The sequence below is a fragment of the Oncorhynchus mykiss genome, chromosome 22 (genome assembly GCF_057628025.1).
Source record: "Oncorhynchus mykiss isolate SJ-2025 chromosome 22, ASM5762802v1, whole genome shotgun sequence".
NCBI lineage: Eukaryota > Metazoa > Chordata > Actinopteri > Salmoniformes > Salmonidae > Oncorhynchus > Oncorhynchus mykiss.
This window is the reverse complement of record NC_143043.1, coordinates 47,608,631-47,626,621: the sequence shown is the minus strand read 5'-3', so window position 1 is coordinate 47,626,621 and position 17,991 is coordinate 47,608,631. Positions and strand designations below refer to the sequence as shown.

The window sequence follows — 17,991 nt, the reverse complement described above, 5'->3', positions numbered from 1 at the left end:
TAGAGGCAGCAGAACAAACACCTTCATCAGTAATAAGGTCCTCAATCAGCTTTCTGAGTTGACCTAGAGGCAGCAGAACAAACACCTTCATCAGTAATAAGGTCCTCAATCAGCTTTCTGAGTTGACCTAGAGGCAGCAGAACAAACACCTTCATCAGTAATAAGGTCCTCAATCAGCTTTCTGAGTTGACCTAGAGGCAGCAGAACAAACACCTTCATCAGTAATAAGGTCCTCAATCAGCTTTCTGAGTTGACCTAGAGGCAGCAGAACAAACACCTTCATCAGTAATAAGGTCCTCAATCAGCTTTCTGAGTTGACCTAGAGGCAGCAGAACAAACACCTTCATCATCAATAAGGTCCTCAATCAGCTTTCTGAGTTGACCTAGAGGCAGCAGAACAAACACCTTCATCAGTAATAAGGTCCTCAATCAGCTTTCTGAGTTGACCTAGAGGCAGCAGAACAAACACCTTCATCAGTAATAAGGTCCTCAATCAGCGTTCTGAGTTGACCTAGAGGCAGCAGAACAAACACCTTCATCAGTAATAAGGTCCTCAATCAGCGTTCTGAGTTAACCTAGAGGCAGCAGAACAAACACCTTCATCAGTAATAAGGTCCTCAATCAGCTTTCTGAGTTGACCTAGAGGCAGCAGAACAAACACCTTCATCAGTAATAAGGTCCTCAATCAGCTTTCTGAGTTGACCTAGAGGCAGCAGAACAAACACCTTCATCAGTAATAAGGTCCTCAATCAGCTTTCTGAGTTGACCTAGAGGCAGCATAACAAACACCTTCATCAGTAATAAGGTCCTCAATCAGCTTTCTGAGTTGACCTAGAGGCAGCAGAACAAACACCTTCATCAGTAATAAGGTCCTCAATCAGCTTTCTGAGTTGACCTAGAGGCAGCAGAACAAACACCTTCATCAGTAATAAGGTCCTCAATCAGCTTTCTGAGTTGACCTAGAGGCAGCAGAACAAACACATTGATCAGTAATAAGGTCCTCAATCAGCTTTCTGAGTTGACCTAGAGGCAGCAGAACAAACACATTGATCAGTAATAAGGTCCTCAATCAGCTTTCTGAGTTGACCTAGAGGCAGCAGAACAAACACCTTCATCAGTAATAAGGTCCTCAATCAGCTTTCTGAATGGACCTAGAGGCAGCAGAACAAACACCTTCATCAGTAATAAGGTCCTCAATCAGCTTTCTGAGTTGACCTAGAGGCAGCAGAACAAACACCTTCATCAGTAATAAGGTCCTCAATCAGCTTTCTGAGTTGACCTAGAGGCAGCAGAACAAACACCTTCATCAGTAATAAGGTCCTCAATCAGCTTTCTGAGTTGACCTAGAGGCAGCAGAACAAACACCTTCATCAGTAATAAGGTCCTCAATCAGCTTTCTGAGTTGACCTAGAGGCAGCAGAACAAACACCTTCATCAGTAATAAGGTCCTCAATCAGCTTTCTGAGTTGACCTAGAGGCAGCAGAACAAACACCTTCATCAGTAATAAGGTCCTCAATCAGCGTTCTGAGTTGACCTAGAGGCAGCAGAACAAACACCTTCATCAGTAATAAGGTCCTCAATCAGCGTTCTGAGTTAACCTAGAGGCAGCAGAACAAACACCTTCATCAGTAATAAGGTCCTCAATCAGCTTTCTGAGTTGACCTAGAGGCAGCAGAACAAACACCTTCATCAGTAATAAGGTCCTCAATCAGCTTTCTGAGTTGACCTAGAGGCAGCAGAACAAACACCTTCATCAGTAATAAGGTCCTCAATCAGCTTTCTGAGTTGACCTAGAGGCAGCATAACAAACACCTTCATCAGTAATAAGGTCCTCAATCAGCTTTCTGAGTTGACCTAGAGGCAGCAGAACAAACACCTTCATCAGTAATAAGGTCCTCAATCAGCTTTCTGAGTTGACCTAGAGGCAGCAGAACAAACACCTTCATCAGTAATAAGGTCCTCAATCAGCTTTCTGAGTTGACCTAGAGGCAGCAGAACAAACACATTGATCAGTAATAAGGTCCTCAATCAGCTTTCTGAGTTGACCTAGAGGCAGCAGAACAAACACATTGATCAGTAATAAGGTCCTCAATCAGCTTTCTGAGTTGACCTAGAGGCAGCAGAACAAACACCTTCATCAGTAATAAGGTCCTCAATCAGCTTTCTGAATGGACCTAGAGGCAGCAGAACAAACACCTTCATCAGTAATAAGGTCCTCAATCAGCTTTCTGAGTTGACCTAGAGGCAGCAGAACAAACACCTTCATCAGTAATAAGGTCCTCAATCAGCTTTCTGAGTTGACCTAGAGGCAGCAGAACAAACACCTTCATCAGTAATAAGGTCCTCAATCAGCTTTCTGAGTTGACCTAGAGGCAGCAGAACAAACACCTTCATCAGTAATAAGGTCCTCAATCAGCTTTCTGAGTTGACCTAGAGGCAGCAGAACAAACACCTTCATCAGTAATAAGACATAGAAACATAGAAATGTATCAACCTACGTGATATCAAAGAGGGCCAACCAACTTTCTGGTAGAGAATGCAGTGATGAGTACTAAAACTGTTTCCCATAAAAACATAGAAATGTATCAACCTACGTGATATCAAAGAGGGCCAACCAACTTTCTGATAGAGAATGCAGTGATGAGTACTAAAACTGTTGCCCATAATAAAGCGCAGAGCGCTATGATAAACGGCTTATCAATACTTTAATGCAGTGGCAGATGACGTCGCCATAGATGATGTCGCCATGTTGACTGAATAATCTGCTTTCTACTATTTAACGAGAGGCAGGACCTATTTCCATAGAAGCCCAATTTAATTCTCAGCTTCCTAACTCATCAATATGCATTATAAAATACAATTTGTATCAGTAGATACACAATGAGTTCTATTTGTCAAGTAATTTTTAGACAATTTACATGCAGCCTGGTCTAAGCCAATTGAGGAAAGCTTGTGAATTAGTAGTGAGTGATCAACAGTATCGAAAGCATTTGACAGGTTCATGAAGAAGGGCAGCACAATGTTGCCTTTTATCCATAAAGTCAACCACATCATTTATAACTAGGGATGCATAGAGATAGTGCTATGACCTGGTCTAAAACCCGACTGATGTACAATTGAAATGCATTTCAAAGATAAGTAAGATCTTAGCTGAGAGTTAATCAAGGACTATAATATTTTAGCTAAGTTTAGAAATAGGGCAATAATGAATTAGGTCACAAAGGTCACCTTTCTGAAGGGGGAGTACATGGTCCGTCTTCTAAGCCTTGGAGATAGTACTAGATATAATTGTCAGGTAAATCATATGGGTTAATGACGGAGCAATCAGGCATGTCAGCCCCAGTTAATAATTCACCAAAAGTAAATTGTTGAAATGAAAACAAAGATTCACTAGAAGTTGATGATTTAACCATCCAGTCAGCTAGAGGCTGGCAGATAGAAGAGCAGTTAATTGACTGTCCAGGGTCAATTAAACCACAGTTTCTCTCAAATAAAAAGCCTGCCGAGATAAAATTATGACTAAAAATACAATTTATCCCATTCTTCTCTGTTATGATGCCAGAGTCAGATAGAACTTGCTTAGGCAGGGAAGAAGATGAATTTATATGCTTCAGTGCATTTACTGTTTTCAACATTTTAGAAGGATCCCCAGCAGAGTCAGAGATAGAGCTAAAAAAGGTGGCTTGATTTAGCTTTCTTCATCAAGATAGTACATTTGTTTCTCAATTGCCTGAAAGATTGCGAGTCTACTACAGATTCAGTTTTCCTTGCTTTGGCCCAGGCCTGATTATCTCATTTGAACGAGCTCAGAGAGCGCCGAAGAAAACCAAGGATTGGATCTTTCTTTGACTCTGAATTTTTTTAAAGGGGTGTGTTTATCTGCCAAAGCAATACATATGGAGGATACATTTTTCAGGGACAGGAATACAGGAGATAGTGGCTAAATCAGAGCAGAACATGTCATTTAAAAACCCTTTAGGAGAAAACTTTTTAAAATGTCTCCTCTTAAATAAACGAGGATCAGTATTTTGCTGTTTTGTATCTCTAATACCCTCAAACTCTGGACCTCGAAGCTAGTTCCACTGCGTTTTTTTCATTGTTGCTAATCAGGGACTGGTTTAGACCGGGAACACAAGGTGGGTGCAATTAATTATCTGATAGAACAGAAAACCAGCAGGATACGGACCTCAAAGGGTAATAATCGAGTACCCCTGCTCTAACACATACTCTGGGACAAGGATCACTGAGATCATATGCAAATACTCCACTAGACAAATATTTATGGGGGTTATTAATGAGGATTGACATGCCTATATGTAGTGATGGAATTAAAATGCACAGGATCTACACCTTTTGTAAATGTATTCATTGCTCACCTGTAGGTAGACGTCTTTTCCCTCACGGTGGATTCTGATACGGTGGAGGTGTCCGTCTGCCAGGCTGGAGGGTCTGGGACTGAACACATCTGGCCTCCTGTCCACATGGAGATGGTACCAGATCTGTAGACTCCCTATAGACCACAACACAAACTGGGTGAAAACTATGCACTGAAAGATCTTAAACCTACATTAAAGGTTGTTGACTATTGGACTTGTTAAAGTCACGCATTGAAGTCAATGTGAGGACTGTTCGAATATCTCCAGTTACCATTTGGGCTAAAGTATGCGCCAACATGAAATCATATTTTGAAATAATTGAAACAATTGCCCTCATGGTGATTTGTAAACAATATTGCCTTGTTCTTTGAATACAGCCATTATCCATGAGCTGTGCCGATGAGATTGTCCCAAGCTGGAGGCTTGAGAATAACATTTAAATAGCTAAACTTATCTCATGATGTGGCTCACCTCACCTTCACCTACAAACCTTTATTTTAAATTCATATCAATCAATAGAAATGAGTTTGGAATTAAGATAAGCTTATTAACAAAAATAGCATTTTGACTGAAATACAATGAAGAGTGTTGGCAGTTTATTTATAAATAGACTTCTCTATTGAAGCCCCCACAGTTACCTCTTTAGACATAAATATGTATCCTGGAGCAGCCTAAACTCTTTGCCCTGTGTTGAATATGTCAATATGCACCAAATGTTCCTCCCACACACATACCACACTAGATCAGAGAGGCAGAGAGCTTTCCATTATCAAGTGAAGTTGGGTCAATATTACAATTCCAGCACGGTTGGTGAAGGGATTTATATTGTGTTTGAGAACCCCCTGACAGTGCCCGGGTGCCTGAGATTACTGTGGATGAAGTGTCCTCCTGATCCTCCCATATTTACAAAGGTGTGATTCATCCACGCGTTCTGATTGAACAAAAGAGCAAAGACTTAAAGAAACACAGGGCGTCACTCAACACGATGCTGATGGGCTTTCTGTACACCTTGGAAGGCTGTCAGATTAGAGGTTAAGGTGCGTGATCAAGGCTTCGTTATGGATGCGGCAGAATAGGCTTAGACGCGCCATTGAACTTGGATCTGTCAAGGTTAAATTCGTTTTTTTTTTTTATTCCTGTCTGTTATGTGATGGATGGAAATATTCTAAACATGACACATTACTTGTTCCATACTTGTCAAGGGATTATAAATCCATCTTTCTATGAAACTAATTGCATTCTTTGTGTTGAAAGGTGTGCAAGGCAAAGTGTTTTTTTCAGCTCTTTGCTGTGCAGTACAATGGGAGAGAACACTCAGCTGGAGTAAATAGTACGCAATAGTTAGCACTCTCTTCCATATAATGAGATTACATTCTGATTTTAGAGTTGCCCTCTGCCAGCTAATGGAGTCATTATAACACCCTTCACTAAAGCCTTGGTGGAGTCCCAACTTCTTCCCGTCAGAGTCCAAATACAAATCTGGAAATATGTTTGAAGCATATTGAATTTCACTCATATTACCAAATGCAATGAGGTGTAAATGTACACCTCAGAAATTATTAAATTATTTGTAATACTGACAAATGAGTAGTAGAGGTGTCCCTACCGTTGCGTGCCAGGATGACTGCTATGTACTGCTGGCTGAAGGTGCTGACAGTGAGCAGCATGGCAGGGCTCTGTGTGGTCATGAAGATGAAAGCCATGTTCTCTCTGGCCCTGCTGTTCCCTCTGTAGACACTGGAGGCCTGGAAGCTCCTATTCTGCATCACAGAGAAAGGCTCCTGGAAGGTGTAGGTCACCGACGACTCTCTGTTAAACGACACAGACACCTCTGTAGGGACAGGGAGAGAGGATGGATCATTTGGACAGACATACTGCAATACACTGAATTCAAAAGATAAATTGTTGAGAGCAAATAATGTCCATTAAATTGTAGCTGTTTTCTAGCTAAACCAAAGCAACAGTCAGAAGAAAGATTTTAAAAAACATTCTTGATGAATGCACGTTCTGTCAATTTCATTGGACAAAATAGAACAAAATGTACATCCTATAAGAAACAGACCACCCTTTGTCAAAGACGTGTCTGCTCCATGATAATGGAGCACAATCTACACTCTGAAAGCCACTGATCTCAACACCTCCACTTCAAGAGCAAAGTGAATACCCCTCAAAGCATTCTGTTATTTTCTCTTCTCCCGTTCTCCTCAAAATTAATTAATGGGAAATATATATATTGCATAATTATATAGCAGTCTAAGCACAATCTCAGCGAGTTTTATTTTTTTTATAACTAAGTTTCATAATAAGTCATCATGACTTAGTGGAAAGAGAATAAATAATTGAAGGCTCTCTACCCACACAAGAGCAGATGCTGGAAATAAAGGAGCATCTACAGAAAAGGGTTAAGATTGGTCAATATTGCTTTTTTTCTTAAGAATGATTGAAGGTAAGAATTTCCTTAACATGCAAGTGGCTCAGGTACAAGTATATCCAGTAGTTCAGAGAAAATGAAGCTAAGAACCATATTCAAGAATCCCACACATGCGGCAGTGGATACACAAATCTTTTTGCTCAAGAGTTGCACTTTTTGTTCTAGATTGTGGAGGGCTCAAAACCTGGCAAGGAAAAAAAAAAAGACCCAACACTTTTCGGCAGGGGAGTGGAGAGCTATACAGTACCGGTTGCATATGAATGTCATCATTCTACTGTATAATACATGAAGTATGACGAGGACCTTAGATACATGATTAATCTTCATTTGGAAATGTAAGCCTTTTCTTATGTCTTAATCATTGTGTCAAGTGTTTTTTCCATTCAATAATTAATCAAACAACAATATCATGAGTGAACCCATTTACATCTAGTTCTTGGGGGGCATATCATCACACACCTTCCTTGCAGGAGGGCCCCCCATAGGCAGACTGAGAGCAGTCACAGACGTAGCCGCTGTTCTTCTCAATGCACCTCCCGCTGTTGTGGCAGAGACTGCTGGAGCCACTGCAGTGGCCGGGGCAGCCAGCGCTCACCCCCGGGGTCATCTTAGCCCGCTCCTCCAGGTTAAAGGTCACACCGTTTATAGTCAGAGTTCTGATGCAACCCAAGAAGCCCCTCTGCCTAGCCGCCGTTCCCCCTGGAGGAGGGACGACAGGTTATAACTAGTTCATATGTTTATTACAGTGTTATAACACAATTAGTATATAACGCATCACATTCTACTGAGTACTAGCTGCTGTTCCCCCTGGAGGAACCACAGGTTATAACTAGTTCATAATGCCTATAACAATGTTATAACACATTTGTAGTCTAGTTGTGATACATAATAACTCACCGGGAGGCTAAAGAAGCCCACTGCTTTACTGCAACCCTTGATTTAAGTATGTAAGACATGTAAGAGCTCATTAAGACTAACTATATGCAAATATGGAAGAATAGCTATTAGGATGAAGTGTTGGGCAGACCTTTGCAAACATTATAAGCAGAAGAAACAGTAATGCGCCTGAAAGACAAATCAAGATTTATGGCCAACCAAAGGTTTAATCTCAGGGAAAGCTTATAGGTAATGTCTTATAGGAAACCCATTCATGTGTGTAATGCCTTGGTATAAGCAGAAAGTGACTGTGAAATAATCATAATGAATATGATCATTCATACTGTGACCTATTGTCTATTTGAGGCTATCATAAATCCTAAAATAGCAAATGTACCGAGACAATAGTATATCTCTGGTGGAACTTGTCAGGGGAAAGGCCACTGTTAAAGTCTGCGTATTGAAATAAATTATTTCCTAAGAGGGGTTATATTATATTACTAAGGCCAGCCATACCCGCAAACAGCTGGCTATTGAGACTGAAACTAAGGCTATGAGAAAGGCAGTCCTACCCACAAACAGTTGGCTGTTGAGACTGAAACTAAGGCTATGAGAAAGGCAGTCCTACCCACAAACAGTTGGCTGTTGAGCGTGAGACCAAGGCTATGAGACCAGGCCAGTCCTACCCACAAAGACTGTTTTAAGGGCAGCTTTTTTCCATCTACGTAACATTGCAAAAATCAGAAACTTTCTGTCCAAAAATGATGCAGAAAAATGTATCCATGCTTTTGTTACTTCTAGGTTAGACTACTGCAATGCTCTACTTTCCGGCGACCCGGATAAAGCAGTAAATAAACTTTAGTTAGTGCTAAATACGGCTGCTAGAATCTTGACTAGAACCAAAAATGTTGATCATATTACTCCAGTGCTAGCCTCCCTAAACTGGCTTCCTGTTAAGGCAAGGGCTGATTTCAAGGTTTTACTGCTAACCTACAAAACATTACATGGGCTTGCTCCTACCTATCTTTCTGATTTGGTCCTGCCGTACATACCTACACGTACGCCACGGTCACAAGACGCAGGCCTCCTAATTGTCCCTATAATTCCTAAGCAAACAGCTGGAGGCAGGGCTTTCTCCTATAGAGCTCCATTTTTATGGAACGGTCTGCCTACCCATGTCAGAGACGCAAACTCAGTCTCAACCTTTAAGTCTTTACTGAAGACTCATCTCTTCAGTGGGTCATATGATTGAGTGTAGTCTGGCCCAGGAGTGTGAAGGTGAACGGAAAGGCTCTGGAGCAACGAACCGCCCTTGCTGTCTCTGCCTGGCCGGTTCCCCTCTCTCCACTGGGATTCTCTGCCTCTAACCCTATTACAGGGGCTGAGTCACTGGCTTACTGGTGCTCTTTCATGCCGTCCCTAGGAGGGGTGCGTCACTTGAGTGGGTTGAGTCACTGACGTGATCTTCCTGTCTGGGTTGGTGCCCCCCCTTGGGTTGTGGCGGAGATCTTTATGGGCTATACTCGGCCTTGTCTCAGGATGGTAAGTTGGTGGTTGAAGATATCCCACTAGTGGTGTGGGGGCTGTGCTTTGGCAAAGTGGGTGGGGTTATATCCTTCCTGTTTGGCCCTGTCCGGGGGTATCATTGGATGGGGCCACAGTGTCTCCTGACCCCTCCTGTCTCAGCCTCCAGTATTTATGCTGCAGTAGTTTATGTGTCGGGGGAGCTAGGGTCAGTTTGTTATACCTGGAGTACTTCTCCCGTCTTATCCGGTGTCCTGTTTGAATTTAAGTATGCTCTCTCTAATTCTCTCTTTCTTTCTCTCTCTCGGAGGACCTGAGCCCTAGGAACATGCCTCGGGACCACCTGGCATGATGACTCCTTGCTGTCCCCAGTCCACCTGGCCGTGCTGCTGCTCCAGTTTCAACTGTTCTGCCTGCGGCTATGGAATCCTGACCTGTTCACTGGACGTGCTACCTGTCCCAGACCTGCTGTTTGCATCTCTCTAGAGACAGCAGGAATGGTAGAGATACTCTCAATGATCGGCTATGAAAAGCCAACTGACATTTACTCCTGAGGTGCTGACTTGCTGCACCCTCGCCAACTACTGTGATTAATATTATTTGACCATGCTGGTAATTTATGAACATTTGAACATCTTGGCCATATTCTGTTATAATCGCCACCCGGCACAGCCAGAAGAGGACTGGCCACCACTCATAGCCTGGTTCCTCTCTAGGTTCCTTCCTAGGTTTTGGCCTTTCTAGGCAGTTTTTCCTAGCCACCGTGCTTCTACACCTGCATTGCATGCTGTTTGGGATTTTAGGCTGGGTTTCGGTACAGCACAGCGGATGTACGAAGGGCTATATAAATACATTTGATTTGATTTGAACAGCTGGCTGTTGAGACTGAGACTAAGGCTATGAGACCAGGCCAGTCCTACCCACAAACAGCTGGCTGTTGAAACTGAAACTAAGGCTGTGAGGCCAGGCCTACCCACAAACAGCTGTCTGTTGAGACTGAGACTATGAGGCTAGCCCTACCCACAAACAGCTGGCTGTTGAGACTGAGACTATGAGGCCAGTCCTACCCACAAACAGCTTGCTGTTGAAAATGAGACTATGAGGTCAGTCCTACCCACAAACAGCTGGCTGTTGAAACTGAGACTATGAGGCCAGTCCTATCCACAAACAGCTGGCTGTTGAGACTGCGACTATGAGGCCAGTCCTACCCACAAACAGCTAGCTGTTGAAACTGAGACTATGAGGCTAGTCCTACCAACAAACAGCTAGCTGTTGAGACTGAGACTATGAGGCCAGTCCTACCCACAAACAGCTTGCTGTTGAAAATGAGACTATGAGGTCAGTCCTACCCACAAACAGCTGGCTGTTGAAACTGAGACTATGAGGCCAGTCCTATCCACAAACAGCTGGCTGTTGAGACTGCGACTATGAGGCCAGTCCTACCCACAAACAGCTAGCTGTTGAAACTGAGACTATGAGGCTAGTCCTACCAACAAACAGCTAGCTGTTGAAACTGAGACTATGAGGCTAGTCCTACCCACAAACAGCTAGCTGTTGAAACTGAGACTATGAGGCCAGTCCTACCCACAAACAGCTGGCTGTTGAAACTGAGACTATGAGGCCAGTCCTACCCACAAACAGCTGGCTGTTGAGCCGGAGGCGGAGGAGTCCCTCAGATGGAGCTTCCAAGAAGCGCAGGGGCAGCTGGTCCACCTGCAGCGAGGCCTCCTTCACGCTGCGCTCTGCCCTCACATAGTGCCACTGCCTGTCATTCAGGGGCACGTGGGACTTGACGGCCAGGTCCACCGGCCTGTTTCCCACGTCAAAGGAGAACGTCACCACGGACGGAGCTGAGGCAACAGAACAGGGACACAAGCTGACAGTCAGGTCGCAGAGAACTCATCCTTCAAACATTCATTCTCTCTCTCTCTCCCTCTCTCTCTCAATTCAATTGAAGGTCTTTATTGGCATAGGAAACATATGTTAACTTTGCCAAAGCAAGTGAACTAGATAAACAAAAGTGAAATAAACAATACAAATGTACAGTAGACATTACACTCACAAAGGTTGAATAAAGACATTACAAATAACATATTATGTGCAAATAGTGCAAAAGGGGAAATAAATAAACATAAATATGGGTTGTATTTACAATGATGTTTGTTCTTCACTGGTTGCCCTTTTCTTGTGGCAACAGGTCACAAATCTTGCTGCTGTGATGGCACACTGTGGTATTTCAACCAATAGAAATGGGACTTGATAGAAATTGGGTTTGTTTTCAAATTCTTTGTGGATCTGTGTAATCTGAGGGAAATATGGTCATACACGTGGCAGGAGGTTAGGAAGTGCAGCTCAGTTTCCACCTCATTTTGTGGGCAGAGTGCAAATAACCTGTCTTCTCTTGTGAGCCAGGTCTGCCTACGGCGGCCTTTCTCAATAGCAAGGCTATGCTCACTAATCAAAGCTTTGCTTAAGTTTTGGTCAGTCACAGTGGTCAGGTATTCTTCCACGGTGTACTCTCTGTTTAGGGCCAAATAGCATTTTAGTTTGCTCAGTTTCTTTGTTAATTCTTTCCAATATGTCAAGTAATTATCGTTTTGTTATCTCATGATTTGGTTGGGTCTAATTATGTTGCTGTCTCTCTCTCTCTCTCTCTCTCTATTTCTCTAGGCACATGGCTTATTTTCTGATGTCTATTTGATTACCTTGTTGTTCGTGGAATTATAAGTTTCTTTTCAAAGCTAAGTTGACAGCTTGATGATATAGTGCTGTAGCTAAGTTGACAGCTTGATGATATAGTGCTGTAGCTAAGTTGACAGCTTGATGATATAGTGCTGTAAATAAATTGACAGCTTGATGATATAGTGCTGTAGCTAAGTTGACAGCTTGATGATATAGTGCTGTAGCTAAGATGACAGCTTGATGATATAGTGCTGTAGCTAAGTTGACAGCTTGATGATATAGTGCTGTAGCTAAGTTGACAGCTTGACGATATAGCGCTGTAGCTCATTTGACAGCTTGATGATATAGTGCTGTAGCTAAGTTGACAGCTTGATGATATAGTGCTGTAGCTAAGTTGACAGCTTGATGATATAGTGCTGTAGCTAAGTTGACAGCTTGATGATATAGTGCTGTAACTAAGTGGACAGCTTGATGATATAGTGCTGTAGCTAAGTTGACAGCTTGACGATATAGCGCTGTAGCTCATTTGATAGCTTGACGATATAGTGCTGTAGCTAAGTTGACAGCTTGATGATATAGTGCTGTAACTAAGTTGACAGCTTGATGATATAGTGCTGTAGCTAAGTTGACAGCTTGATGATATAGTGCTGTAACTAAGTTGACAGCTTGATGATATAGTGCTGTAACTAAGTTGACAGCTTGATGATATAGTGCTGTAGCTAAGTTGACAGCTTGATGATATAGTGCTGTAACTAAGTTGACAGCTTGATGATATAGTGCTGTAACTAAGTTGACAGCTTGATGATATAGTGCTGTAACTAAGTTGACAGCTTGATGATATAGTGCTGTAGCTAAGATGACAGCTTGATGATATAGTGCTGTATCTAAGATGACAGCTTGATGATATAGTGCTGTATCTAAGTTGACAGCTTGATGATATAGTGCTGTAACTTCGTTGACAGCTTGATGATATAGTGCTGTAACTAAGTTGACAGGTTGATGATATAGTGCTGTAGCTAAGTTGACTGTAATTGTACTTTATTATACATGGATTATCAAGTGTAAGTCTGTTTGGAATGTGTGTGTGTGTGCATGTATGCGTATGAGTGTGTGTGTGTGTGGGAGTGTGTGTTTTGTGTCTGTGTGAGGCATTCTCATGCTTGTGTGAGTGTGTGTGTGTGGTCCACAGACTCACAGCTGAGCTCCACTCTGATGAAGTCCTTGAGGCCCACGTTCTCCAGGAAGACTCCTGAGGGAGCGCTGGTCTTGAAGTAGAAGGAGATGTCAGCGCTGAGCTCTGCCTGGAGGGTGGGGAAGTGCAGGTAGGATGACTCCTGGTAGAAGGACGCTGCATTCCACACAGACTCTAGAAAACAGGAAATACACGTATTTTCTAAGTTTGAACACAGTCAATATTTACTCAGCATGTTGTTCAAAAGGACCATCTGTAAGATAAAAATTTTACAAAATAAAACAGTTCACCTACTGTCGCCATAACAACGCAGCGGGCCGATTCTGTAGAGCGCCTCAGAGCCAGTTCTGTTGGTGTCTCCAATCACGATCTCACTCACTGGTAAGTGCTCTTTGTAAGAAAGTACTCCTGTGTCATTAGCCCTGCAATAGACAGACAGGAGAGTATGCTCTCTGTGGAAGGAATCAAACAATGATGAACCCCTCCCATCACTGTCATGACCCACTTAAGCTGATACATTTGGTCTCTTCCAGAAAATCTCCATCTGACACAAGGTAATATACTGAATATTGCTAAAATGTAGAAATATAGATGGACAAGCACAAGAAAATTTGTAGCTAAATCATTTTGAAGGACAGTAGACAGAGAGACATATTTGCCTAGTTACCATGAGTCTGTGTCAGCATCACAGTTGCAGAAGTAGTTCATGTCCATGCAATTCTCCTCCAGGCTGCAGGAGCACTGCTGAACACCTGGCAGGAAGCCTCCCCAGTAGGTCCGTCTCTCTCCACCCTGGTCCACCCACCAGGACAGAGGGCTGCCATCTGGACCAGTCACAGGATTACAATTAGGTCCACATGTAGAGAAACAGAATCTGCACAGTGAATGTGATTAGAGCCCTGGGCATCTTTTGGTATCCCATGGCATTGTGTCAATGAGTCCTCAGTGATGTCAGTTAGACTCGCAGGGCTCATTTCCTGGAGCATCTGTAAGTGGCCCTGCTACAGTCTTCTGTCCCACAACATGACTCTGCCTGAGAGACACTACAGGCCTGCAGAAAGTGTTCTCTCAGCCCTCTGCATAGATATAGGCTTCTATCAACACAACATGACTCTGCCTGAGAGACACTATGGGCCTGCAGGGAGCAGCCTCTCAGCTCTTAGACTGTACTTTTAACACAGGAGGGTGGTGGGAGGGTGGGGACCATATAATGGGATGTAATGAGTAATGTAATGAGAGTAATTTGAAGTGTGGTCATGGGGGGGTTGTGACAGTGGTGCTATTCAAGTCACACTGCCTGACTCTGACAGTGTATTTTGTGGGATAACGGATCACACAGCATCAAAGCTTAATATCCAGTATTCTTCTGCCTTTGTTCATCATGTCAAATTTACATTGTTACTCAATTGAAACAAAGCTGGATAGAATAAAAATGGTTTAGGGAATAACAAATTATATGGAAATAAGATGAATTGTTTGGGAGGAAATGTCGATGTACATTCGCAAATCAACTTGATGCCTTGGCTCATGAGCTGTGCGGCCGTTACCCTGAACCGGATTTTTAACAGGGTCGTTAGAAAAAATGATAATTGCCGTGACCTAGCTCAATATCTAGGCGCCAGATAAGACCGAGACTTCAGCTTCCATAAAGTGACCATTGGACTTTCCATCTTTCGGACTGAATAAGTTTGTAGGGGCAACAGTTTTGATTAAATGTACATGTACATCTTATCGCTCTTACATGCTAATTTGTGTCCATTAAGAACCAATGATGTGCTACCTTTTTGAAGCACTTCTGACAATGCTATCATCTTTTCAGCTAAATCTCAGAGTTCTAAAACCGGACCAGAGCACTTGGGTTGTGCAGCAACAGCGCTAGTAGCTAGCTAACACCAGTCGGTTGAGAGGCAAGCTACAAGCAAAGGAAGCTAGCTATATTTTGTTATGGAAAGTTTTTCACATGGCCCTCTGCACACAGAATGCCTCACAGCATTGCTTCCATCCCTCTCCTCGATGCTTCGAGGGTGACTGTTGTTGATGTATGCAGAGGGTCCCTGGTTCGAGCCTAGGTAGGGGCGAGGAGAGGGAAGGAAGCAATGCTGTTACATTCCCAGCCAACGCACCAAATGTAATAGTGCTCCGTCCCTCTCCTCGCCCCTACCTAGGCTTGAACCAGGGACACAATGCACACATCAACAACTGACACCCTCAAAGCATCGTTACCTATCGCTCAACAAAAGCCACGGCCCTTGCAGCGCAAGGGAAACAACTACTTCAAGGTCTCAGAGTAAGTGACACGTCACCGATTGAAAGGATATTAGCGCGCACTAGCTAGCCATTTCACACCAGTTACACAATCTAATCGTAGTCGCTGTACTCATAATATACAGGATAACTATTGGCTTATAGTGAGGATAGCCATGTTGCAAGCACAGCTTCAGATGCAATTGTTAGGCAAGGGCAATTTAAGTGTAGGAAAGGATGAAACAATGTCTGTGCCAAAAGTAAGTACAGACAGTAGTATAAATCACCCCCGCAGCCGGACAATTTTCTCAAGGCTTCTGGAAAGAAATGTTGTCTGCATACTCAATCGTTGTCGCTCATTCAACCGACAGAAACTTTCAACCGGTTCTCCCCATTAACTTCTTAAGGTATAGGGGGCAGCATTTCCCTTTTGCATAAATAGCGTGCCCAATTTCAACTTCCTGCTACTCATGCCAAGAATATAAGATATGCATATTATTAGTAGATGTGGATAGGAAACACTCTGAAGTTTCTAAAACTGTTTGAATCATGTCTGTGAGTATAACAGAACTTATGTAGCAGGCAAAACCCAGAGGACTAACCGTTCAGAATTAGTTTTTTTTTAGGTCTCTGTCTGTTCACTGGGCTCTCATTGGCAAACGATATTTCTTAGGAACTTGTTTACAGTTCCTACCGCTTCCACTGGATGTCACCAGTCTTTGGAATTTGGTTGAGGTTATTCATTTGTGCAATGAAGAAGTAGGGCCAACTAGGAACTGGGTAACACTGTTGAGAGTTTCCTCTCGCCCTCTATTGAAAACAGATAGACCCGTCTTCAATTTGATCGATTATTAACGTTTAAAAATACCTAAAGTAGTTTGAAATATTTTGGCAAAGTTTTTTGGCAACTTTTGAAATATTTTGTAGTGACGTTGCACATTTTGGAAGCTGTTTTTTTCTGGATCAAACGCGCCAAATAAATTGACATTTTGGATATATATGGACGGAGTTAATCGAACAAAAGGACCAATTGTGACGTTTATGGGATATATTGGAGTGCCAACAAAAGAAGCTCGTCAAAGGTAATTCATGTTTTATATTTTATTTCTGAGTTTTGTGTAGCGACTGCAGGGTTGAAATATGCTACCCTCTTTGTTTACTGCTGTGCTATCATCAGATAATAGCTTCTTATGCTTTCGCCAAAAAGCCTTTTTAAAATCTGACATGTTGGCTGGATTCACAACGAGTGTAGCTTTAATTGAGTATCTTACATGTTTGATTTTTATATCAATTTATTTGTATTTGCCGCGCTGCATTTTCCCTGTTTTTTGGCCAAGTGGGACGCCATACCATAAGAAGTTTGGTAAGTTTTAAGCAACGAGTCAGAGTCAGAGGACAAGCCTTCTCAGGTGTCTCCTAAAACCCGTTATGGGGTCTGAGCCGCCAAAGCCTCCCACCATTAGCTCTGACAAATTGAAAACCCTAGTCATTGGCGACTCCATTACCTGCAATATTAGACTTAAAAAAACAATCATCCATACACTGTTTACCAGGGGGCAGGGCTACCGACGTAAAGGCTCATCTAAAGATGGTGCTGGCTAAGGCTAAAACTGGTGAGAGTATAGGGATATTGTTTAACCATGTCGGCGGAGGAGATCTTCATGGGCTATACTCAGCCTTGTCTCAGGGTAGTAAGTTGGTGGTCTGTTGATATCCCTCTAGCAGTGTGGGGGCTGTGCTTTGGCAAAGTGGGTGGGGTTATATCCTGCCTGGTTGGCCCTGTCTGGAGGTATTGTTGGACAGGACCATAGTGTCCCCTGACCCACCCCTGTCTCAGTCTCCAGTATCTATGTTGCAATAGTCTATGTGCTGGGGGGCTAGGGTCAGTCTGTTACATCTGGTGTAAATCTCCTGTCATATCTGGTGTTTTGTTTGAATTTAGGTATGCACCCTCTAATTTTCTCTCTCCTCCTCCTGGCTGTCCCCAGTCCACCTGGTTGTGCTAGTGCTCCAGTTTCAACTGTTCTGCCTGCGGCTAGAGAACCCTGACATGTTCACCGGATGTGCTACCTTGTGACGGACCTGCTGTTTTTGACTCTCTCTATCGCTCTACCACACCTGTTGTCTCGACCTCTGAATGCTCAGCAATGAAAAGCCAACTGACATTTACTCCTGAGATACTGAGCTGCCAACTGACCTGCACCCTCTACAACCACTGTGATATTATCTGACCCTGCTGGTCCCCCTGCTGGTCATCTATGAACGTTAGAACAAAGGACTGGCCACCCCTCAGAGCCTGGTTCCTCTCTAGGCTTCTTCCTAGGTTCCTGCCTTTCTAGGGAGTTTTTCCAAGTCACCGTGCTTCTACATCTGCATTGCTTGCTGTTTGGGGTTTTAGGCTGGGTTTCTGTATAGCACCATTTGATTGATTGATGAACACCAAACTTTGGGAAATGCCATGTTGCTAATGTATAATACATGCAATGGGCATTGATTATTTTGCATTGCCTTTAGCTAACGTTACTCCATATAAAGTGGCTTGTGAAAGTATTCACCCCCCTTGGCATTTTTCCTATTTTGTTGCCTTACAACCTGGAAGTAAAATTGATTTATGTGGGGGTTTGTATCATTTGATTTACACAACATGCCTACCACTTTGAAACAG

At 43.0% G+C, this 17,991-nt stretch overlaps 1 protein-coding gene and 1 long non-coding RNA gene across 2 annotated transcripts in view; one reads left to right on the top strand and one right to left on the bottom strand.

Annotated features, from left to right (window-relative positions):
* Positions 1 to 9,655, top strand: part of LOC149972874 (uncharacterized) — a 390,242-nt gene extending 380,587 nt beyond the window's left edge. Inside the window, exon 3 of the long non-coding RNA XR_016490678.1 lies at positions 9,519 to 9,655. This is a non-coding gene — a long non-coding RNA (uncharacterized LOC149972874). The remainder of the gene's footprint in view (positions 1 to 9,518) is intronic.
* Positions 1 to 17,991, bottom strand: part of LOC110501889 (contactin-associated protein-like 5) — a 128,754-nt gene that overhangs the window by 5,443 nt on the left and 105,320 nt on the right. Inside the window, exons 14-20 of the mRNA XM_021579744.3 lie at positions 13,750 to 13,906; positions 13,377 to 13,504; positions 13,086 to 13,256; positions 10,840 to 11,058; positions 7,268 to 7,507; positions 5,984 to 6,208; positions 4,378 to 4,511 (exon numbers count right to left, since the gene is read on the bottom strand). Of these exons, the coding sequence (XP_021435419.1) occupies positions 4,378 to 4,511; positions 5,984 to 6,208; positions 7,268 to 7,507; positions 10,840 to 11,058; positions 13,086 to 13,256; positions 13,377 to 13,504; positions 13,750 to 13,906 (1,274 nt within the window). The remainder of the gene's footprint in view (positions 1 to 4,377; positions 4,512 to 5,983; positions 6,209 to 7,267; positions 7,508 to 10,839; positions 11,059 to 13,085; positions 13,257 to 13,376; positions 13,505 to 13,749; positions 13,907 to 17,991) is intronic.